General features: G+C 42.1%; 1 protein-coding gene across 1 annotated transcript in view; it reads right to left on the reverse strand.

The window, feature by feature from the left end:
* PKD1L1 (polycystin 1 like 1, transient receptor potential channel interacting) overlaps positions 1-24,561 on the reverse strand; it is a 1,386,277-nt gene that overhangs the window by 865,607 nt on the left and 496,109 nt on the right. The window contains exons 17-18 of the mRNA XM_085607392.1: positions 18,786-18,954; positions 10,215-10,454 (exon numbers count right to left, since the gene is read on the reverse strand). Of these exons, the coding sequence (XP_085463518.1) occupies positions 10,215-10,454; positions 18,786-18,954 (409 nt within the window). The remainder of the gene's footprint in view (positions 1-10,214; positions 10,455-18,785; positions 18,955-24,561) is intronic.

A 24,561-nucleotide genomic window follows, 5' to 3' on the forward strand; every position in this document is an offset into this window, starting at 1 on the left:
GATGTATGAGGCATATGCTGACATCCGGGTCTCCCCTGCGCAAGTTCAGTAACTGTAACTCAGTGGGCCACTTTTATGATAGTCGGACACTAGTATCCTAATGGCCCGAGTGTGGTTAAGTGCATCCCACAGCTATTCCTTCGCTGTAGCCTCCTACTTTCCATGATTCGACTGAGACTAACTCCAGTGACATTTATGCCCCCCTATAGCTTGCGCTCAATTCCCCCATAACGGGTCCACTGTCCATAAAGTATTCAAGCTCCAATGCCTCTTCCTATATGGCCACAGTTTCCTGTTCTGGCGCGTCTTACCCTCTGTTGTCATCCCACAATCGCTGCAGCCTCCGGCCTCAATGAAAGTAGCGTTGCAGACACCATCGCCTTTCCACTTTTAAATATCTGGGGGGAGTGAGCCCAGCTATTCCAACTACTTTGCTAAATGTAATCGTGCCCATCTTGAAATGGGCCCAACCTACTGTCTTCCAAGAGTATTATAGGACTTTGTCATAGTCTCAGACGTCTGCACCTAAAGTAACCCGCATGCTGATTAAATACTCCCAAACTTGTCGCCAGCATCCTTTCTAATAGAGTATTCAATACTCCCTTGGCCCCAACATATAGTAAGGGACCTCTAATGGGGTCTCCTTTTTACCATGTTTTGTAGCGGCCATATTGGAAATGGATTCCACTTAAAGGGGTTATTAAAGGCAGTAAACAGCAATGTGTGGTAATAATACTCTGTGGCATACATGCACTTCCTCCATCCTGAATAGGAGTCATAATTTCTTTTGGGGTTCATAACTAGCTGTCCTGTGAATAAATGCCCACTGCTTGGCTCTCTGTACCCAAGACGAGGGTCTTCTAGCAAGAGATCATGTAAAGCTTATTCTCAACCTCCCATACTCCATTAACTGGGGACCAAAAACCATTCCTTCCTGCAAAAGGGGAAACAATGGGAGTTGTCTTGGCAGTGTGCAATTCAGCTACTGTAACTGATGGCTTTCTCCCATGTAATTTCCCCATTCAAGCCACAGGTATGGGTGTCCAGTGTGCAAATCAAGAAAACGTCTCATAGCCTTCTGATTTCTCCTGAGTCTGTACCTTCCTTGTCAATCACTCTGTCGATAATTAGCCACCTAATCCTTTTGCCACTGTGCTCTTTTTCCATATAATGTTTTACCAACAGTGCATATGTTCCCTGAGTCTTAATGGCCGACCTATGTTCAGTGAGTCTAGTTGCAAGACCACATCCTGTTTCTCCAACATATCCATACCCACATGGACAAACCAGCTAATAGATACTGTTCTTTGTTTTATAGTTGGTGAACGTGCGGAGTTGTAATCTATATCCATTGTGAGTATAGCTTTCAGTCTCAATGGTGTTGCTGCATGCTCGACACTGGCCACGTTTACAGTTCCCTTGATTGTTTGGGTACCACCTATAGTTTTTCGTACAAAGTTGGTCACATTACCTGAGATCTTTTGTTTCTGCGGTGGGGGAACATGTGATTCTGTAGTTTGGCATTAATCTTAGGGTGACTATTTAAAATATGTCATTTGGAATTTAACAATTTGGTGTATCCGTTCATTTAGCACCAGGCGTCTGGTAACACACCTTAGTTTTGCATTTTCTCGTGGCTTTTCATTGTGCACAAGCCTCCGTGAGTAGCTCCATTTCACAAACCTAGTTTTCATGATCACGGACTCTGTATCATAGTCTTCCAAATTGATACCGCTGCGCCTTAAACTTAGAAATTGTACAAATGGGATGCTCGGTTTCTGGCTACTGGGATGAAAATGATCGAAATGGAGTAACCTTACAAGCTGTTGGTTTTATAAATACGTCTACTTCTAGTTTTCCTGCTCTGTGGCGAATCCAAATATCTAAGAATTGCACCTGTTCCTGACTGATGTCAGCTGTGCATTTCAAAGTCCGGTTACATAGGTTCAGCCACTCAATGGATTCTGTAAGATCTTCCCTTTCACCTGTCCAGATGAAAAATATATAATCTATGTAATATGGCCAGAATCTAACGGATTCATAACATGGGGTCAGTTCAATATAATTATGTTCATCTTCGAACCTACTCCTGAAATATTCGCTACACTGGGTGCACAAGACACGCCCGTGCTAATTACCTTGATTTGTTGGTACATTGTACCCCCAAACTCAAAGGTGTTCTCTCGTAAACAATTTTAAGCCATTCTAGAATGAAAGTTACAGGAGATCCCTTCGGATGTTTTTGCATAAACAGATCTACTGCATTTATCGCTGCTTCTTGCTGGATGTTGCTGTACAACAACGCCTCTGTATCGAGAGTGACTAGCCATTCCATATGTTCATTGAAACTCACCCATTCAACAGATGTAATCAAATGCCTCATGCCCTCGATGTACAATTTGATACGTGGCACTATGGGGTGCAGGAATGAGTCCAAATTCTTCGATAATGGCTCAGTGACTGACCCCAAGGTGCTAACTATGGGTCTAAAGGGTGGGTCCTGTAGATACTGGCCATCTGATGGGTGGTAACATTTAAGAACTCATATCTTTATTACAGATAATCCCTGCATTCATAGACCCAGTGGACAGTTGGTGTATTTTTCTGCAAATTGCTTTAGTTTGATCAATATTTACCTTTTTGTGTTCCGTGTTGTTCAGCATAGATGACATCTTGTCAATGTACTTCTTTGTGTCTAGTAACATTGTCCCACCACCTTTACCGCTACTTCTGACTATAACCAGTCTATTGTTCTAGAGGGATTTTAGGGCCATCTGCTCCTCCCTGTCTAGATTAAGTACAGGTTTGGGGATGTATGTTGTACACTCCCTCAGTTTTTTTAGAACAACCCTTCCGAAGATGGCAACCTCTGGACATAATTGTTCCACGGTAGGAGTAAAAGTTGAAAGTGGCGAAAAGCCAGAGGTGTTAATCTGTTTCTGATCTGGTAATTCAAAACATGCAAAGATTTTTTTCAAACGTATCTGTCAGCAGAAAGATACTATGTCCTAAATAACCTAAATCTATTGGCATTTGTTTGGGAGATAAATGATAAACCCTTGGATGAAGGAGTTGGTAGTTGTATCCAAAAGAGTATTGGAAGATGAAAAATCAGGATCTCCTTCATGGTCTCCAATATTGGTCATTCCTGGTCTCCAGGTATTGGTGTGCTCTGTTGCTGGGGTTATACCCTCCCTCCAGTATCTGGGTTGAAATCTTTGGCATCTTGGGCCCCTGTGCCTCCTTCACCTGGCAGAAAGATGGGGAGGGTGCTTAGAACCCTAGTCAAACATTAGTCTTCTCCCGGCTTGGTCAATCTGGTGGGAGTTACCTTCACTATGTGTTTGAAGATGGGGGTGACTTTTTTAGTGTTTCATCCTTGTCTTGATAAATCACTTTCCTTATATTGCCCTTGGTTGTAATAATTCTCAACCAAATACGGATAAGCTTTTTCTTTTGTATAGTATCTTACATCATTTTTTAGTTTATCCATTTTTTTCTTGAGTAGGTATTCGTTAAAAGATAAGCGCACACTCTACTTCCTCTAGTTTCTTGTTCGCCTCTTCTAGAGCATTCGATTTTTTTATTTTCTCTTCTAGCTCTAGCAACTCATTTGGAGGGCTAATACCATCTCTTTGGCTGTCTCCACTATAAACATCATCCAATCCCTAGAGCATCGGTTGGTGATTAGGGACCCCCTCCCCAAGAATTTCCGAATTTGGACAAATAGCCCTGGGATGTTTCTCACTTTTAATCATTGTCCCTGCTCTTAAGTACTGGAGCATGAACTCTCCATGTAAATCAATTCTCTTGATTTTCTTTTTAAATAGTAGAAGTCTGTTCAACTCCTCATTATGTGGGGATGACATGTTGGTATGATTCTCAAATGAAGTCCGATTGCCTACCAGTTTTTAATACTCTTCATCTGTGAAACCAAATGATTTCAGCATCTCCATTTTTCTGTATAGAAACTCTCCCTTAAGAATGCTTAACAACACACTCATCAATTCTCTACTTGTGGAGTCCTAACAATGATCTCTATACGGCTTACCAATGATACTGTGGGGTGTCTCTCACAATTTGTTCCACTCAGCTCAAACACAGAACAGTCCCACAAAAACAAGATATTGCAAGTCTTCCGAGTTCCATAACCTTATAAAGGAACTCAGCCTTCAGCCCAGTTCTTCTGTTTGGTCATGGTACTCTTCAGTGACTTGCAGATTCCTTACAATGTATGGCAGGGGGTACTTTATCCCATATATTATACTGCTGTTATTAGGATATGATTCTGAATTTTATCAAAAGTCCTATTGTTAATTATTTTTAAATGACTGAAAGAAGAATGTTATGAAATTGAGGCAGAAGAGAAAATTTGTTTTGTAGGTGGCGAGTTTAATAGCACTCCCAGCAACAGCAAAATATTGCCTAGTAGATACTTAGGACAGTATTTTCATTACCCTTTGAGAGAGCCTGTTTGCCTGCACAGCTTTTCTTTTTAAACAAAAAACATTTTAAACCCATCAATATTATGACAGCAAACTAGAACAAATTAATGCTTAAAGGTATTTAGAGAATAGAACTGTGCCCTTATTTTATGACAAGCTTATAAATACAAGCAGCAAGCATTAAATCTATAAATCAGCATTTAAAGCAAAAGTGTTGTGCTGTGCCAGCAAAGTAAATTCAACAAAGCGCACACACTGGGTCTCCATTTCAAGCTACACATTGTATTGCAACTGTAGTAGAACCAAATGACTACATAATACCATCACCAAAATCTGATGGGACAATGTAACCATCCTCAAAATCCCATGATCTCAACAGACAGCCACCCATGCAATGGTAAACCATGAAAAACACTTCGCTGGCTTATAAGGGATGGCCCAAAGCCCACTCACTCACATTTCTTCTTTACACTTCTTTGTGATGTACAGATGACAATCACTCTTGCAACAGACAACTAAAAAAGAAAAATCAGCAGCTCTGCCACATTTGCCTAGAAGCCATTGTGTCTAGTCCATGTGCCACAAACCACGGATCCAACGTGATATTTTACCTATTTTACCTGCCTCTTTGTGTATAAAAGGGTCCTATCGGCATATCCCTGTACTGTTCCTTAGAGTATAGAATACCCAATTCAGTCATGCATACAGGATGTTCCACTTCCATTAGTCGAATGTCTGCCCTTCCCTCATTGTCAAGAATACATGGAATCTGCAATTCTTGAAAACATATTATAAACATTTCTTTTGTGCACGAGATTATCCTCATTTCTCTCTAATACACACACACACATCCACACACAGAGTTCCCCCAATAATAATTTCCATTCAGCTGGCAAGCTTATTTCAATGAGAACATTTGCATTGTTGGGTCTCAGAGATCTGCCGTTCATGTGACACACACACACCTGTACCCTCCTCACAGCTCTGCTGCCCAGATGCCCAGTAGAGATATATTGTTCCTGTAATAGAGGCTCGACCAAAATGCTAAGGTTGTCCTTAAAAATGTCAAGTGGGATCTCATCCGGTCCGGGAGCTTTGAGGTGAATACCCTGGGTTATAGCTACCTTCATATCCTTTACTGAAATTTACAAGTTAAGCTGTTTAGCTTGGTCCATCTTTTGGATCATATCAATAGCCCTTTCCTAAGGGTTTATCACTTTTTTGAGGTATTAAGAATGCGTGAGAAGTGTGCACCTCGCGAGACTCCTAAAATCAGGGAATCCATGTTTTGTGAGGGAACGTCTGAAAACAGTGAGCAGTTAAAAACATCCCCCGAATTCTTTCATGTCCTTGAGAGTCTCGGCAACCAATAGGTGTGACCAGGCCTCACTCCTATGCTCAGCTTTCCTCGTTTGATCACAGCTTTGTAATTCTTTCTGGATACCTTAGCTAGGTCTTTTTTATGGGGGATAGTATACAGGGCTCATTTTAGGATTTTGTTCAAGCACTGTTGAACCATCGCACATTTGGCACAGTTAGAGGGAGATCTAACTAAAAGGGCCGATGAGATAGCTGTGCAAAGCAACTACCCGACTTGAACAGCAGGAATACTTTCTGGGGGTGAAGCAGCTACTAATGAGGTTAAGAATCTCCCTCATAATTTTAAACTCAAAGTCCTGCGGATTTACCCAGTCCTATTTCAACCAAAGGCCTTTATTCGGATCATGCAGATTAGGAAGATCAGGAGATTTCACAGTCCCTGACCTTATATTTAGGTTGGGGTGCGCTAGTAGGGAATTATGGTCCCTGGCACAATTTGACAAAATAGTAAAATCCCAAATGAGGCTACTACAATTGCTAGATATTTGTCGTACAAGGTTGCCAATCAGTAAGTTATGAGGAGGAGGAAGAAAAAGTACCACACACACTTAAGGCAGGCAAGGAGAATGGTAGCTGACGGCAATCACTCATTTGGATTTGCAGAGCTCCTTTTGACAGAGTTAAGCGAGTCTAAGAGCACAGGGTTGATGGCGATCGTAATGTATAAATATGGAACACACCATGAGAGAACAGAAAAAAAGCCAACAAAACAAACAGAACTGGTAACACATCTATTGATATCCAAGGAGTCGTACTGAAACTTATGAAAATGAATAAAGTGTGATGAAAGAATACAATGTGCCTACAAGGCATAGAAAAGGTGCTAGATGAAGATCTAGTGATAGCAATGTTTCTGATCAATAAACAAAATCTGAAAGGATTTAAAGCGTACAATGAACAAAGGTTCAGAAATGATAAAGTTACTTGGATGGAAGAAGCTGTCACCATCGACTACAAGATGGTGGCCACAATACTGAATACTAGTTCAAAATGCAGCTATGGAAGGATGTGTACTAGTGTGATCCCCAGTCTACTGCTTGCTTCCACAATTAGTCAAAGTATGCAAGGTTTCAGATATGCAAAAGTTGTTTAAACACCAGAGATTTTACATTGGACTTTATCACATACCATTAATTGTACAGAGATATTCAGGGGTGTAGTAAGTCAAATTGACACAGATAACGAAACAAGATTTCCCCTCTGCTTCACAGCACACATTGTCCACCTTTCCCAAAGCTAGATATCGCCAGAGTCCCAAAAGTAAAGACCATGGTAGTATAATTGAGTCTATGTTAACCGTGGAGACAAAGTTGATTGTCTTGAGCAGTCCCATTTGGTGATATCTTTACCTGCTCTGCAGGATCGACCCTTTTTCCTCCCAGGTACAACTGGTCAGAGTGGTGAAAGAGAAAATATATTACAATAATGCACAGTATGTAGGACTGTCACTTGGTCTACTACATAGTTTTCACATGATGCAAAATCAGGCAACCAGGATTTGCACCTAACAAAGGATACACTAGACCCCTGCCCCACACCAAACAATGCCAATGGTGCAGTTTTGGAAAGCAGAGCAAAGGGTGGATTTGTCCCAACCACTTACTGTGTGGTTGTAACGATAGCCAATGCTGTAGGGGCATTTAATCTGTATTATTGGTTTGAAAAACGGTATTCTCAAATTGATAGCATAAAGTTAGTTTGGGTTAAAAAGACTAGCAGTGAAATTAAATGGCAATTATCTGTATTCTTAAAGCCATTATGGCATATGAGAAATGTTCTGGTTGACCTATGCCATAGAAGATTCCACTGATACACATTTTTGTCTGTTAGAACATAGTTCTTCACACTTCAAAACATCTCTGCTCTCTACGCCTTCAAAGGCTTCTCACACAAAGCACATAATGGGAAGGAGAATCTGCAAGAGAGGTGCACAACTTTCACTGAATAGAATCTGTAAACATTTTTTTGTTTTGAAGAGCAAACTACAGAAAAACATTGGTGAGATTCACAGATGACAGGATTACTCCATCTTGCTTTCTAGGTGCCTTGAACTCTGGGACAGTTTTGAAGACACAAAGCTTACACAAATAAGCAAGGTACAGCCCTATTTAGTTCTCAAACATATACATTGCTTCGTTTGTGAACACCCTTGCCCACTTAAAGTGGCATGCTGCATCACGGAGTTCCTCATCCAGCACCAAGAAACCTCTAGGGGTTTTGTGGTGTCCCAACGATCAGTCTCATTGTGGTAACCGTCCTCAATGGGATTGTGAATGTATGTAAGCCTGTGAGACCTTATTTTAAAATGTTGTGATAGTAGGATAGCCCTGGTATCTTTAATTCTCGCCATTTCCACAAGATTATAAAGCAGCTGGCCTATCTACTTGGCCTTCCATGTCATCTGCATCTATATAACAGTCACTGACCAGGCTCTCCTGTGTGTCACCCTTTGGTGGCACTACCTTTTATGCAACACCCAGGTATGTCATGTTTTCGAAAAACTACTGTCAATCACTTGTAATAAAAGTTAATCATTTGCATTTATCTTTGTGCAAATCACCCTTTATTTTGGGGATATTTCATAGGTTAAAATTAGATCACTTCATGCTAATCGTTTTTGCTTTGGCGCGCTGCATTTTACCCATGGGAGCGACAAAGGACTATAATTAACTGATTTTACAAGTTATTGAATAATGTTTTTCAACAACTGGATAAAACAAACATAGCATAAAGGGTGGTGTTCTGCATTCTGTCCATCAATTGTTCTTTTTGCATTTGTCACCCCGAGTGGGACGGGTATGCCCAGACGTGGGTCCAGTGCTCTCCATGCCACAGGAGTCAAGCTATCCTGGCTGATGAGGGCTGAAAGCACAAAACCGGTCCTAGGAAGACCTTGCCTGGCAGTTCGGGCTGGACTGTATCCATTGGGTGCAGGGTCAAGACTGATTTGCATTTGGCTGGGTCCAAACTGGAATGGCATGGTGAGCAAAAAAACGATGGATTTAGGCCCAGATCTCTGTACTGGGGTGAATGTATGACATTGTTCTGCCTTCTGTCCATCAATTGTTCTTTTTGCATTTGTAACCAGAGCCTGGGGAGTGCGTATTGGCTAGGAACTGTATAGTCCAGCGACCAGTGCAAAATACCCTCACCTACACACAAACTGAATTAGTTGATTGCTAAAAGGTTAAGGGTGAATAAGATGTGGTTAGTACCAAGCAGGGGCTTCCTTCACATTACAAAAATGTCATTTGGGTCATCAAATTTCAGCCCATTCTTTTATTGGCACTGGAAGAAGGGGTGCAGGAGGTGCAGCTGCACACCTAAAAGACCTTTGCTGGAGGCCAAGACTAAAATGACCAATACAAAGGACATTCATTTTTGTTTTCATTTAATTTCCTGTGTGTTTCAAAGACAGAGGTCAAATTTTAGGTAAAGTTTTCAGACGAATTACTACTTATTCTTTTAACATGGAAATTCAGGTTGAGCTAAATTTGTAATGTTAATCAGGTGACAATCTTGCTAGGACACAGGCAGCATGAAAGGAAAGATAGTAGGATGTCAAATGCTTTCTAATACACAACTAAACTGAAATAGTTCTAAAAGCACTACACAAATATTGTTTAAAGTATATCAGCAGCAAGGAAAGCACAAATGAGGCTTGTCGGGTTTCTTTGCAATTCTGAAGTGTGAAGAAAAAAAATATTTTAATAGGACTAAAACAAAACAAAAAACTTTATTTGCGTGTTGCACAAATAATAAATATGTGCTGAAACCAGATTTCCCTATGTTCTGATTTGTCCGCCTTTTATTTTAAACACTAAAACTGCATCTTTGATGCAAATTTTGTGGCCACTTGCAGAGGTCATTTCAATGGAAAATGTGCTCTATGTAAATGGCAGTACTATACCACACAATGATTTAGTCATATATTTGGGACAGTGTTTTCCAAACTGCCCCAATAGAAACAGACTACTCCCCTACCATTTTACTCTTGAATGGGCATGGCTAATTTACTAAATGTATTCTTTGAGTGATGTGTGGAGTTTTCACTATCCCTAGGACTTTGGTGAAATAGCGTGGATGGCAGCAGCCTCAATCTGAAAACTGTTCCAGTACCATTGCATTATTTAAGGGCTCCTCAGTGCTCCTCTTCATAGGACAAATAAACACTCATCACTTAGAAATCAATGTTCCAAATCACTTCAGAGAGGCAAAAAAGTGGCATTCGTTTTTACTTTTTAAAAAACGCGGAGCAAAGTATGTGGCGCACATCAAGTATTATTAGGAGAATAAAGCCAAATCGAACACACCATTCAAGTCATTGCTCTGGTACATAAACACAAGAGGGCATTTACACACACCATTAAAGAATGCTACTTTACTGACCTGTTGTATACGTGATTACTAATGTGTCCTCCAGCTCGGACAGTGCCATCTCCGTAGGTCCATCGGTAAGTCACATTTGTACCAGAGTTTATTCTGCACACAAAAGTCACGTTTTCTTTGACTAACACTGATGGCTTGGCAAACAGGCTATTGGCAACAATTTTCCTCTGCACGGTGATCGGGTGCACATCTGATATGAAGTGGCTGACTGAGTTGGATGCATTAACTCTGACAATATATCTATGAAGAGATAAATACGTAAAAGAAAATAGATGCGTTTCAAAGTACAATTACAAACAAACATTTTTTTCCTAATAAAGTAAAAATACATAGCCACGCGTGGGCAACCCACCCTCGCTTCTCAGCAGCAGCCAAGTAGGAAGCAGTTAAGCATGCAAACAGTGGTGTGGCTTGGTCAGTAAAACTGGGGGAAGAAGTGTGTGAGCTTCAGATTTTCCGACTATCACGCTGGCATATCATGTCAATCATTACATGGGAAGCAGCACATGAGGAGTGCCTAAGGGCCAGTGGAAAGGGAAAGGAATGCAAAATGTGAGGGGTACTTAAAAAAAGACAGTATTTTGAAAAATAACCATGTTTTAGGACCATCAAAATAGAGCCAAGAATGTGTGTATTTTTGCCTGAGTGAGTATATAAAAATTCCAGGTGAAAGGGACATCTTACCCTGCCCGACTGAAAGCTTCTGTACCAAACTATATATTAAAAAATGCATTTATTGGGGAGGGGGGGTTACATTACAAACACCTCCCCTGAAGCTACGATCCTGCATGCAAAAGCCATTATCTTAGCCTGTAGTGTACACTATGTGGTGTGTGGCATTTGCAACCCAGATTGCTTGCAGAAAATACATTCATTTTCAATGGTGTATGCAGCGTTTTTCGATGCACTAAATCTTAGAGTATATGATTTACCTGCAGAACATCTCTAAAATCACAGCCAGGAACTAGGTCAGGAAGTAAAAGACCGGAAAGGACCTTGAAATCACCAGGCCAGTATACTACTGATTTATGCATAAATATCTGAACTTTGGATCAAATTCAAATTATATTTTTTCTATAAATGCTCAAGAGAAGATGTACCCACAAAATGTGATTTCAATTTCATATGATGTTGCAAATTGTGAGTATCTTTTTGTTTCAACGTATTATTTATAAGCTTTATACTGAAACAAAATATAAGAGCAGAAAAACATACAAACAAGAATTTAATGCAAGGTTGGTCTTTATGAGTTTGTGAAGGAGCTAATACGCCTTACAAGACTTGACCAGACGGACAAGTAAAAAAAAAAAAAAAGGGGGGGAATGAGGCCACTAACCACTCAAATGCAATTCATGGTCCTATGATGGGTAAACAGAACTACAATATAAAGGCACAGCATACTTAACACAATTCATTATCAATCCTGCTAATGTACTAGACTAGTGCAGGGTTGTCTTTTGCTAATTCGTAAGAGTGCTACCATAGGTGAACAGATTTAAAACAAAGGCAAAGGAAAATGCCTCACCTTGATATACGAGTGGCTGGGGTGTATGTGCAAGATCACAGTAGTAAAACTAAAACTAAGGGCCTAATTTAGATCTTGGCGGAGGGGAATACTCGGTCACAAACATGATGAAAATCCCGTCCACCGTATTACAATCCCATTGTATCCTAAGAAGATCGTAAAACGGCAGATGGGATATCCGTCATGTTTGTGACGAGTATTCCATCCACTGAGATTTAAATAAGGCCCTTAGTGCTAACAAGATTATGTTTTAAACTACTTTCCAAAAGGGGATGAATAAATAAGTTAGACTTGCTAAAAACATGGCAAATGTTTGTGTCTGGCTAAAAATCGATGGTGCTCAGACAAACCTAGACAGGGAATGCAAATTGTCAAAGTATGCTGCATAAGCAAAGGACACCGGTGTCACAGCTGGCTATCTCTGACCCGTAAAGGGAATATGGGACTTCTAAGAAATGTTCCCAGTTATTCTCCACGCAGCATAGATAAATGAAGTGACTCGCCATTGGAGGGCCTCTGAGTCAGCATGGAGGCAAATCGACAAAACTGTGTTAGAGTGCCTTATGATGTGCTTGAAGAATAATGGACTGAGATACTATTTTCTTTCTGGCAAAGACTTCGTACAGAGTAATATGAATTGGAGCAGGGATTTGTCCCCGCCTTGTTAACAGTCCAGGCGGCTGACAGTGAACTGGTTCCTTACCAATATTTTGTGTAGGATTTAACGGTCAGAATTTGATGAATACTGCCCTTTTCACAGCCGTAAAAAGGCTATCCATGTATTGTAGCAAATTGTAAAAATTGGGTTGTTGGTTGAGTGCGGTGTTAATCCTACTCAAGTAACAGCCACATTCCCTGCCAGGGTGAACCACAACAATCCATAAATAAACCTGCACTTAACCCTATGGTAGCTTGGCACCAAGCAGTTAGGCTTAACTTAGAGGCAATGTGCAAAGTATTTATGCAGCACACAAGCAGTAATCAAGTGAAAACACAAGAAAAATCTCACACTAATTTAGAAAAATAGAATAGATTTCAATAAATTATTTGACGCCAAAATGACAAGAAATATCAATTAGTAGAACAAGAGTTATGAATTTTTAATGTTCAAGGTAGAAACTAGTGCCTAAGAGATCAAAGAGCCAACCACAGACATCTAGTCATGTGAGACCAGGTTGCAATAAACAAATATGGCCGACCGCAATGGAGTGAGAGTTGGATACAAAAGTTGATTGGGCCCAGTTGGTGCTTAATTTCGGAATTAGAAGTTTCAAGAAAAATGTTCTGAGAAGGTACAATCCAGCAGGGTGTTTTCCGAGAAGGGAACATCGTCATCAGAGAGCCGCTGGACGAAGTCCTGGTGAAGAGTTCTTCATTAAGACTTAGTCAATTTTTTGGAAGTCGAAACTCTCCAGCGTGAAGAGGCTGAAGGCTATAGCAGATGAAAGTTCCATATGTCTGGATACCTATTTGGTGAAGGACCACTGAACAGGATTTACTACTGCATTGAAGAATTCAGCAGGAGCAACTTGGGCAGATGAACGTGAAGGCTGGTTCCCGGTCTCTCACAGCAGGTTTTGGCCAAAAACGTTCCAAGTCCCAAGTTTTGGAATCTGGCTATCTGGGCACCTTTAGCAACACAACCAAAGTGTCCAGGACTGTAGGGGAACCACCTGGGAGGTTCAGACTCACTCAGACGGAGTCTTGGTGTGGGTCAAGATGGAGGGAGCCTTTTGTGGCTCTGACCAGGAGGCCAGCCAACTAGCCCTTGGAGTCACTCTGGTAGCCCTTGGTCTAAGCAGTGGCACTGGGCTTAAGCAGTGGGGCAGGCCTCTGAGTGTTTAAGGCAGGCAGCAAAGCAGTCCTTCCAGGTGCAGCAAATAATTATTGTGTAGTACAGAACAGACCACAGCAGCAGGCAGTCCTCCGATGGTCCTTCCACAGGTCCAGAAAGTGGGCTGAAGAATGGGTCTGAGGATTCTATTCTTATACCTAGTGCCTCTCCTTTTCTTTGAAGTAGGAAAAGCTTCTAGAGAATCCCCGTTGAAGTGCTTGAACTTTCCTGCTTCCCCTGCCATGGTTCCAAGCTTGTCGCATGGACAACACAGGGGTAAAAAAGTCCTTTGTGTGAAGGCAGGGCACAGCCTATTCAGGTGCAAGCGGGGCTGTGCCCAGCTTCACTGTCCCATCCTGCCAGTTTATGGCCCATCCTGGCACACCTAATTCCTCAATTGTGTGGCTGCCTGGGAGGAATAAACAAACACCAACTGCCTACTACATCCAGTTATGTGACCCAGAAGCAGGCACCAAATAGTTAGGGCAGGAAAATGCCAACTTTCTAAAGGTGGCATTTTCAAAATTGTAATTTAAAATAAGACTTTAACATTAAAGAGGATTTTTAATTACAATTTTCCAGACACCAAAAATGAATTTTTTATCTGTTCCCAATCAAAAGTTAGTATTTATTAAGTGTAATAAGGTAACCCAATGTTATCCTATGAGTGAGGTAGGCCTCACAGTAGTGAAAAAGGAATCTAGGTATTTTTCACTACCAGGGCATGTAAAACTTTAAAGTACATGTTAATTACAGTGCATCTTTCCCTATGGGCTACCTAGGGCTTACCTTAGGGGTGATATATGTACTAAAAGGGGAGTTCAAGGTTTGGCAAGTGGGATGTTTTACCAAGGTGAATTGGCAGTTTAAAACTGCTTTCAGGTTTTAATGGCAGAACTGGGACATGTTTTAAGGGGCTACACTTGGGTGGGAGCTACAATAGGTGCTGCACTGACTAGTAGCATTTAATTTACAGGTCTTGGGTATATGGTATAAAACTCTACAAGGGACATATACGTAAATAAAATATGTCAATTAGGTGTAAGCCTATTTTACTATGTTTAAAGGGGAGCACTATCGCACTGGTTAGCCATGGTAAAGTGCACAGAGGCCTAAAGCTAACAAAAATGAATTCAGTACAACTTGAGAGTGAAAGCAAAACATTTTTGGGGGCTGGAGGGCGAGACCACCCTAAGGCTGACAAGTCTAACATAAATCTTTTATTTCATAACACTTTCTGTTCATATTTAGTAGCAGGATTGCAACCTTTAATCACACTTTCATTTTAAAGTTGAAAAGCTGACTTTCATGTAGAATTGAGCCTGGCCATACATGATGACTAGTATATTTGAGGGTGCACAGGACAAGTAACCAGAAGTTGGAAACATTGAAAAATGACTACCTTGGTACCTGATCCACAGAACAATCATGCATGAATTGGCACCTGAAAGGCCACAACTTGTAGCTTTGTCAATATGGGCATTCTTAGAAGCTGTAGATGCTGTGAAAGAAATAAGTGTGTGGTAATAGTACTAAAACATGGTAACTCCAACAGTAGTAAAACGTAGGAATCAATCAATCAATGGTTTGTAAAGTGCGCTACTCACCTGTGAGGGTGCCAAGGTGCTCGGGGGATGGGGTGGAGCTCTAGGTCAGCCGAAAACCTAGGTCTTGAGGCTCTTCCCGAAGGTGTGCACAGTGGTGTAGCATCTGATGTTGACTGGGAGTTCGTTCTACTGCTTTGGCTGCGATGTAGGAGAAGGCTCTTCCCCCTGCTCTGGTTCTGTGGATATTAGGGCGAGGTCAGCAGAGCAGAGGTTTCTTTTGGTTGCGTGGAAAGATTCTTTCGTTGAGGTATTTGGGTCCGATGTTATGGAGGGATTTGTAGGCGTGGATGCGTAGCTTAAAGGTTACTCTCTTCTCGACGTGGAGCCAGTGGAGGTCTTGCAGGTGTTAGGTCATGTGCTCGTGTTGTGGGGTGCCGAGGAAGAGTCTGGCTGCGGTGTTTTGGATGGTCTGGAGATTTTGTAGCAGGCATTTGTCGATTCCCGCGTAGAGGGTGTTTCCGTAGTCCAATCTGCTGGTAATGAGTGCACGGGTGAAGGTTTTTCTGGCTTCGGGTGGGATCCAAATGAAGGTCTTGCGGAGAGAGTGGAAGCAGGTGGAGGCGACAGCATTGATCTGGCGGGTCATGGTGAGGGTGGAGTCGAGTATGATGCAGAAGTTCTGGGTGTGGTCCATCGGGGTGGGTGGGTTTCCGAGGGTAGAGGGCCACCAGGAGCTGTCCCGCACAGTGGGGGAGGGTCCAAGGACGAGGACCTCTGTCTTCTTAACGTTCAGTTTTAGGCAGCTGTTGCTCATCCAGGCTGCAACGTCTTTCATTCTTTCTTGGAAGCTGCGTCTGGTGTCTACTGGGATCTTCGTGAGGGAGAGAATGAGCTGGGTGTCGTCGGCATGAGATACTATGCTGAGCCCATGCTTTCTGATGATGGCGGCGAGGGGGGGCCATGTAGATGTTGAAGAGCGTGGGGCTGAGCGGCGATCCTCGGGGTACTCTGCAGTTGATCTCTGTGGGTTTGGAGAGGAAGGGTGGGAGTCTGATCCTTTGGGTTCCGCCAGCAAGAAAGGAGCTTTTCCAGCCGAGGGTGGTTCCCCATATGCCAGCGTCGTGGAGTCTGACTGCAAGAGTGCGGTGGGAGACGGTGTCGAAGGCAGCGGAGAGGTCTAGAAGGATGAGGGCCGCGGTGTGTCACTGGTCGAGTAGCATGCGGATGTCGTCGGTGGCAGCGAGGAGGGCAGTCTCAGTGCTGTGGTTGCTTTGAAATTCGGACTGGGAGGAGTCGAGTATTGCGTTCTCTTCGATGAAGATGGTCAGTTGTGCATTGATGAATTTCTCTGTGACTTTGAACAAATGTTCAATGCACATGAAAAACAACTTGACGCATGTAAAAAAAAATATTCACTTTACAAAAAATGTTGGATCCAGCACTTGTCTTCTTTGGATTGGAAATCCAATTTTTGAACATTTAAAGAGGTTATCCCGTCTTAACAAATTTCAATCAACATTAGGAGAAATGCACTTCGAAATACTCGATCTCACCATCCTAGATCTAGGCATGTTGTTTGCCTTCATTTGGTGTACATTCATTCATTTGTGATTTTTTTAAGTAAAAAAACAAGTACTCAGTGCGCATGTGTCAATGTCCTGTATGTCCACAAAGGTTCTTGGCAATGGATAATTTATTGGAATTAGAGGGCACTGCACAGGGCCATGCTCCATGCAAGGCTATAGCACCTCACTTATGCCACCATGTACATTTACAGCATCTGGTGTGTGACATAGTGCATTAGTGTACGTTTTCACAAACATTAAATTCGAGAGAGATATCATAGCATTGTCAAGGCATAGACTTTAACTTCGCCATGGTCCACTGTAAGCATACAACTCTTCCAGTGTCTTATGAAGTAGATGTCTAGAATGCAATTTGTATATCTGGAGATGCACTGAGCCTCCTTGCTGACTATTTGCGAACATAATGTGTTAGAGCCCAAGTTTGTGAAGATTGTATTCCATCTCGTGACCAAGTGTCCACCAGGAAATGTGCTTCATCCACGCTGCATTTATGGATGTGTAACAGGTAACAAAAGCCAATGTATGGTATTAGAGCACTGATATTTTATATATAGCCAATCATTCTCCATCAGTTTGCCTTTCTAAGGTAAGCCAGTCTTCACCACCACCAAAATATATGAATTTGTTAATGACTGATTGTAGCCTATGTTTCAAATATTCTTCACCTAGCACCTGTGCTACCAAGTCCCTTAATCACACTTGCATGCCTTAAAGGATGCCACATTTATTTAACACCTTAGTGGTTTTCGGCAAAAGGTTGCTGATTTACGGAAAATCCTTAATCTCTAGTATATCAAAAATAAAAATGTGAGTATTTTCCTTGCCCATAAAAGTGACAAATCAGTGACTGGTGTTAGTAATCTAGGTCCAATTTCTCGGCACCTGCCTGCAGCCGCAGTCTGGTCTGCCTGTGGCGGTAGGGTAAGCCACATCTTAAAGGATGGCAGGCAGCTAAATTGTGTGAGTAAATCAGTTTCATTTGTCTCAAGCTCATCTCTGCTCCACTGCTTGTGGATTCTTGCTCCAATGCTCTGCTGCTTACCTCAACTCCACTTGGCTCCTTGCTACTCTTTCACTCCTCTGCTCTCGTTCTGTCCCTGCTTTACTCCCTGGAGCACTCTCACCCTCTGCTCTCTTCCTATCTATTCTGTTTTTCATTTCTCTCCAGCTCCTCTTCTCTCCTGTTAATCTGGGCTCTTCTCGTCCAGCCATGTCTCCCTTCCCACGCTGGTTTGTCATTATAATGTTGCTGAGCTTAAACATTTTATATGCGTCACTTCCGGTCAATGTCAGTAGCGTTCCCTGATTGAACTGAACACCCTCCTCTGGAAGGTGCACTACAAAGCTGAGCACAGGAATTGTTGCGGAAAGAACTCCTGTCTTGTCACAAACATAAAATCCTCTATTGCAAGAACCATCCTTTCACAAGGTGTGGTTTTTTTTGTGTTTTTTTTTTTTTTTAACTGTTCGTGACCATTAAAATGTGCGAAACTTACTGGCAACATTAAAATCAAATGTTTTGTCTTGTTGCAAGTACAATGTCTAATAATTCCACTGTGCACAGAAAATAATTTGTTACTTGCAAGTTGCAACTATTTACAGACACAACATTGACGCAGGTCCGCTGGAAGCTGTTACCTTAATGCTTCAAAATAGCTGGATGAAAATATACCTAAGAAAAGTTACAATACAAAGGCAAGTACTATTTGTTTGTAGCATTGGTTTACTTTCGTCTTTTGTTTTTAACTTCTTTGTGGCAGACGTCCCCTATGGCAGTTTCCATGTTTTCAGTAAAAGGTATTGGATGTTAGCACCCCTCCCCCGTCATAAACTGTAGACCAAATGAAATCAAATTTGTCAAACTAGTAGTCTATCCTTTTAAAAGATTTTTTCCCTACGTTGCCTGAAAATTGACAAAGGGGTGCAAAGTTATTAACGGTGCAGGCATAGAATTTGCTATAGAGAGATGTTCTCTCCCTTGATTTTAATCTGCAATTATTGAAAATCATGCCACAGTAACTTCTCCTTACCTCCTTGAGAGCAGAAAATTAGCAAGGGTATTTAAGGGGATGCGTTTACCTGCTTGGTTCTGTATATCTTTTAGTAAGGCTCGCTGATGATGTTCCTACGCGGGAGCCATCTCCAAAATGCCACATAAACGCAGTTGCACATTGGTCAGCAGTCACTGCATGGAACTCAATGTCGGTGTTTGTTTCAAACATGGTCCCATTGGTACGTACAGAGACAACTGCAAAAGCAATATAAAAATTCATTTGAGAACGTAAGGTATCACTGGAAACAGTGAGGATGGGGGTTGCCTTGTCTTGTGCGAAGTACAGTTGCAGTAATTCAATGCTTTACACAACTACCTTTAAAGCAAGACTTTTTCAGTTCAAAGCGTAGATTCTTAGAGTCATGGGGTGCTTTTGAAGCCATATAGATTTTAATTTCGGTAAGCGGTACTGCTATACGTTACCCAGTAGCATTATGCAGTATTCCCAGCATGAAGATTTGCACTGGTAAGTTACTCTGACCATCTTCACTTCGAACACCTAAGGATGAAGGAACTTCCTCTATAATGGTGATAAAGGAAGTTGCTTAAACAGTCCTAGTTTTCAATAGTTCTTTTAATGAGGTAAAACCAAATTCATTTGCTGAATGTGGCAAACTGATGAGGTGGGTTTTGTGATAGGGATTGCATTAATATTTTAAATAGACATTTCACAAAGGTAGCTGGACTAAGAACGTGGGTAACACATTTCATGTATAGTCATGTAACAATCACCAATAGGAGTCAGGACCAAATAGGTATATCGAAGGTGAAAAGCCTGTAGACACCAAACTGACGAGTCACTGGTATCATTTACATTCCAGCTATCTGTTCAGAGTTCAAAATTACCCACACTTACATTTTTATAGATTGTTCAAGCTGTATGGACAAACCCAGCCACTGCTGCGCTGGCGGGAAATATTTGTTTCTGAATTCTGCACATTTTTGTGAATATTTCATGTTACTTGTTGCATTGTAAGAGATTGTCAGCAGCAGTGGCGGTGTGTCCATTGGGGGCGTTGGGGCGTAGCCCCACGCCCAGCTCCCGCCCGTAGCTCCCTCGGCATCTATTTTCTAAACTTGTCTTAAGTAAACACTTGACGCCGAGGGAGAACCAACTGAAAATCATGTCAGTCAGCATGACGTCGGACCGCCCACCCCCTTCAGAGTCTGAAGGGGGTGGGCGGTCCGGCGTCATGTTGACTTACATGCTTGTCAGACCAGGGAGGGACAACAGGCAGCAGCACAAGTGCGCATGAGTGGGGAAGGTGAGCGAATTTTCACCCATGCCCAGTCATGCGCACTTGTATTTGCACTGGCTTGCGCATGCCCATTAGGAGCCCCTCGGTCTCCTAATGGGCAGGCGGCGGGCGTAGTGTAAGCTGTGCCGTCAGCCAATCCTGGTGCTGCTGGCAGCGCCAGGATTGGCTGAGAGGGGTTGGCAGGCCCCTCCAGTGCCGTTCGTGAAGGCGCCAAGGGGAGCAGAGGTCTGAGAGGTGGCGTGGACCGGCTGTAAGGTAAGTTTAGTTTTTTGTTTAATACTTAATTTCCCCTGTGCGCGACCCCCCCCCCCCCCCACGAGCCGCGCGGCGACTGTAAGGGTGTGTGTTATAACTTATTATTTAGTTGTTATTGTAATTGAACATGCTTATATCAGATATGAGAGTTCTGATTGTGAGTTACCGTCTGTTTTGAGTGGTGGGTTGCTTCCCTGTCTAAAAAAAGAATAAGAGAAATAAGGTTTGTCTTTAGCTGAATTGAGTCCTTAATCATGGGCTCGTAATCTCCCACTTTAACACTATGCAGCAAGCCTGCTCTCGATTTTGCATATTACTTTTTGTGTTGGTTGAAATATCTGTTCTGCTGTTGTTGAGCTCATGGGCTGAAAGGCAGCCGTTTGTAGAGGTTAAAAGACGCCTTTTTGCAGTGTCCATGATATTCTGTGGTGTGCGTTATTGATGGGTTGAGGTTATTTTATGTTCTGTTACATTGTAGTAAGAAGGAAGTATGGTGTATCTTTTTCCTGGGCTGATGGGTCATAACTTCAAAACTACCTGGTTATTTTACATTATATAGGAATTAATGTTTCACCCTGGTCTGTGATGTTGTCGAGTCTCTTGTGTCATTCTGTTGCTGTGTTGCGTTGAACAGAGGCGTTTTGCTTCACCCACTGCACAACATACTTCAACCATTACATTTTACTTTCTGTGTTTTAGGATATATTCGTGAAAGAAATCGTAGACTGGTTATTCTGGGTCTCACAATGCCATTGCACAAATAACCCTACAGTTTTCCTCCCCGTTATTTCAGAAATTCCCCTACACATGTTGGCTCCAAGAAAACCCTGCGCCCATTGCTCCTAGTGGTGAAGTGAAACTACAAGAAACAGGGGGAGTGTCAATGCTGGTCTGGACTTACCCTGGTATTAAACATACCTCTTAAGATGTATGCTCTGGAAACACACACTAAAGAATGTTTGCTAGAAGGAATACAACTGAAATAAAGAAATCACACAGACGTACTGGCTCATTGATAGGTCATTACTTTTGATAGTCGAGCTCCCAATGTGTCACTCTGTAAAGAACCACGGCAAGCAAAGATAGACGGTTTCATTTTTATTTTTACATATTTCCCATTCGAGTTAATCATTAGTTTACGCAGAAAAGGCTTCTGTAACAGGTTTTGGGTTAACGTACTATCTGTTTTAATGTTTGGTGCTTTTCACCTATTCGTTGATGCTTACAGATAAAATGAGCACCACCAAGTGGGGTTTTAGCAAAATGTGTGAGCCTGAGGCAAATGTGTGCTTTATTAACCCCTTCGCTGCTGCGGACATTCCGCTGCAGCGCTGGGGGGGGCAGGGGGGCAGCGCGGTGGGCCTGTGCTCATGACGGAGCCGCTCCGTCATGAGCCACAGTTGAGCTGTGCTCATGACGGAACGGTTCCGTCATGACTCCGCCCATTTGCGTTGTCGCCCCGCACAGGCGGGGAAACAGCGCCGCGCAGGCGGAGCGGCCGCCAACAGGATTGTCATGACGGAACCGTTCCGTCATGAGCACACGCCAACCGTGGCTCATGACGGAACGGTTCCGTCATGAGCGGGGAAGGGGTTAAAACATCTGGTGTCATTAGTCAAACACTTCGTTTTATGGATAAAGCACTAAGTGAAGTGGCCAGTAGAAGCGACATGTTTCACTTGCTGATATTTTGTTCCTACTGCTATGGTCTTAGCACTAGAAGTCGAGGGTAAAAAATATTTTAATATTTTATGAGCTTCTGGTATACTGACTATGACTTGGACAATGCTTCTTTCGCTTGGGTACTAGTATATGCCAGGTTCCTTCCTTTGTTGTCACTTACTATCTTTAGAACTGAAGCAGAATTTAAATAGATGCTGAACAACTGGAGACAGGACAGCACAGTCATGGAGTTTCCTTCCTAAGAGCTGTCATATCACCGGTGTCTGGTGGTTCTGCTGTTGTTTGCAGTTGTCTTTTAATCATTGATAGGTCGATTAGTGTTATTGCTGTGGCCAACGTTCGTGTCGAAGCATTTGGCTGGTGTTCTGGTTTCTTGCCTTCCCATTTCCTGGCATGATGTGAGTACATTAACTCTCCATCAGCACAAAACATTTTTGCTCCCTCTGTCTCTTTGTCATGTTCTTCATTATGTTGAGTCTTAAGATGTGCCTGTGTATGTCTGTAAGTGTGTGTTATGGTATGTATGTCTGTATGTGCGACTGTGTGTGTGTATTTGTGCTTTATTGTACGTGATTCTTTTTTTTGTTTTTACAATGTGCTTAATGCATGTGTGGATGGTCTATGAATTTTCCTAATTTTGCCTGAAAATGTAATGAAGAAACAGAATGGGGAACTCATTTTCTGGGGATGACTCTCTTTGTTAAGTGGGGAAACTGAGATTATAATGTTAATGCATTTTAGTTTCAGCAGGACTTCACCTAAGAACATACCCTCTGCAGTGGGCTCTGTGTGTTTGCAGCTCTAGTCTCTGTGCTTCTCAAATTTGCTTGAAAATGCACCCTTTACCCACTTTTTTTTCAAAATTTTCTCGGGGGGAAAAACACCCCCGAACCCCCTCTAAGGTGGTCGAGCTCGCTCGCTGCGCTCGCTCGCCACGGTGCACTCCGACAGAAAGTTTCCGCCCCACCACTTTCAAATGTCACCATCCGCCACTGGTCAGCAGACTCTCTGTTAGAATTCGTTTCGTACATATTAAGTGAAAGAAGAAGAACAATGAAATGCTTTGAATATCATATGATTAGTATGTCTCGATATATAATGGTGGGATATACCACCAATTGGGTACTCACTGTAATGCGGTACCTCAAACATATGCCTTTTACTTATGTAATCAACTCTTATAAATAACATTATTACCCAGAAAACTGTGGTTTCCATCTTCGTCCTTTTTGGGCTAACCAAGAGACTTTTGGTAAATTAGGAATTTCAATATGTGGGTGATAGACCCACTGCTCAATTATGACTGCAGCCCAGAACATTGAAGGTTACATCTATGGGAGGTCACCTGGAGCATATTTAGCTTATTGTTGGTCCAGTGGTCATCTTGGAGCCATATGGGCCTTTAGGCCAAAAAACTTGAAGCTCACAACCATCTGATCTCTAGTACAGTTTTGGAATACAGAGTGGCCATAGGTTCTCTAGTACAGTACATCACCTGCCCTCTCTTGTAGCGGACACTATTACAAATATTGCACTTTCTGATTCTCATGGTGATAAAACTATGAACTCCTAGTTGTCTGAGGGCATGTTGGCCTTACCAAAGCACATTCATAGGCAAGGAGGATCGGGGGACAAAATGAATGTGAATCACACTGGGGATGAAGCACATTTAAAGTCACCAACTAGTACAAGGATATATATTAACCTGTGCATAGAACAACTTCCACAGCAATTATGCAGATCACAACATCTATATATTATCTTTAAAGAGATGCCATCACTTATTGAGTGCAAAAAGAACAGATGAAAAATGGAATGCTGAACAAATCATATATTCACCCCCAATAACATATCTGTTTTAAATCCATTGTTTTTTTGCTCGCCATGCCATTCCAGTTTAGACCCAGCCATTGGCAAGTCAGTCTTAGCCCTGCTCCCCATGGGAACAGTCCAGCCCGAACTGCCAGGCTAGATCCTCCTTTCTGGAAGTCTATCTCCCAGTTGAAGAGAAGGGGATATGGCAGCATGCTCAGTAGGGATGAGTAGTGGAGCTAACCAAAGTTCATCCCTGTCTCAAGTTTAATGTGCTTACAAATTCCTGCATGACTGACTGGTTAATTATGGCAAAGGTTTTCATTTGCATGCAATGATAGAGAAATTACCTTTCAAACCGGCAAGTATATTAAAGAGGATGCAAAAAAAAAAAAGACAATATTGCATCAAAAAACATGATTTTTCTGGCTGTATACACTGCCCAGATTAAAGGCCTCTAATGAACAAATCCTGGTTTGTGATATCAGTGTCAACATTGGTAAAAAAGGTAAAAAAAACACTGATTTTCTTTAGCCCCCATCATCAAGAGCAAACTAATCAAACTGGAATCTTTAATTATCACGTTTGAGGGCAGTGCTTGCCAGATTACAACCTTTTTTTGGGGTGGGGGGGCGGGTGTATAATAGAGCTGCTATTGCAAGATCCATATTTTTGGGTTCTCACATTGATTATTACACTTTGCTTTTCCTGATGGCTCATACACCATAGCCAGATTTCAGAAATTCTAGTGAGAGCAGCTGTAAAAGATCCTTTGTTTGCTCACTTTTTTTCT

Source organism: Triturus cristatus, chromosome 5_2, assembly GCF_964204655.1.
Source record: "Triturus cristatus chromosome 5_2, aTriCri1.1, whole genome shotgun sequence".
Taxonomy (NCBI): domain Eukaryota; kingdom Metazoa; phylum Chordata; class Amphibia; order Caudata; family Salamandridae; genus Triturus; species Triturus cristatus.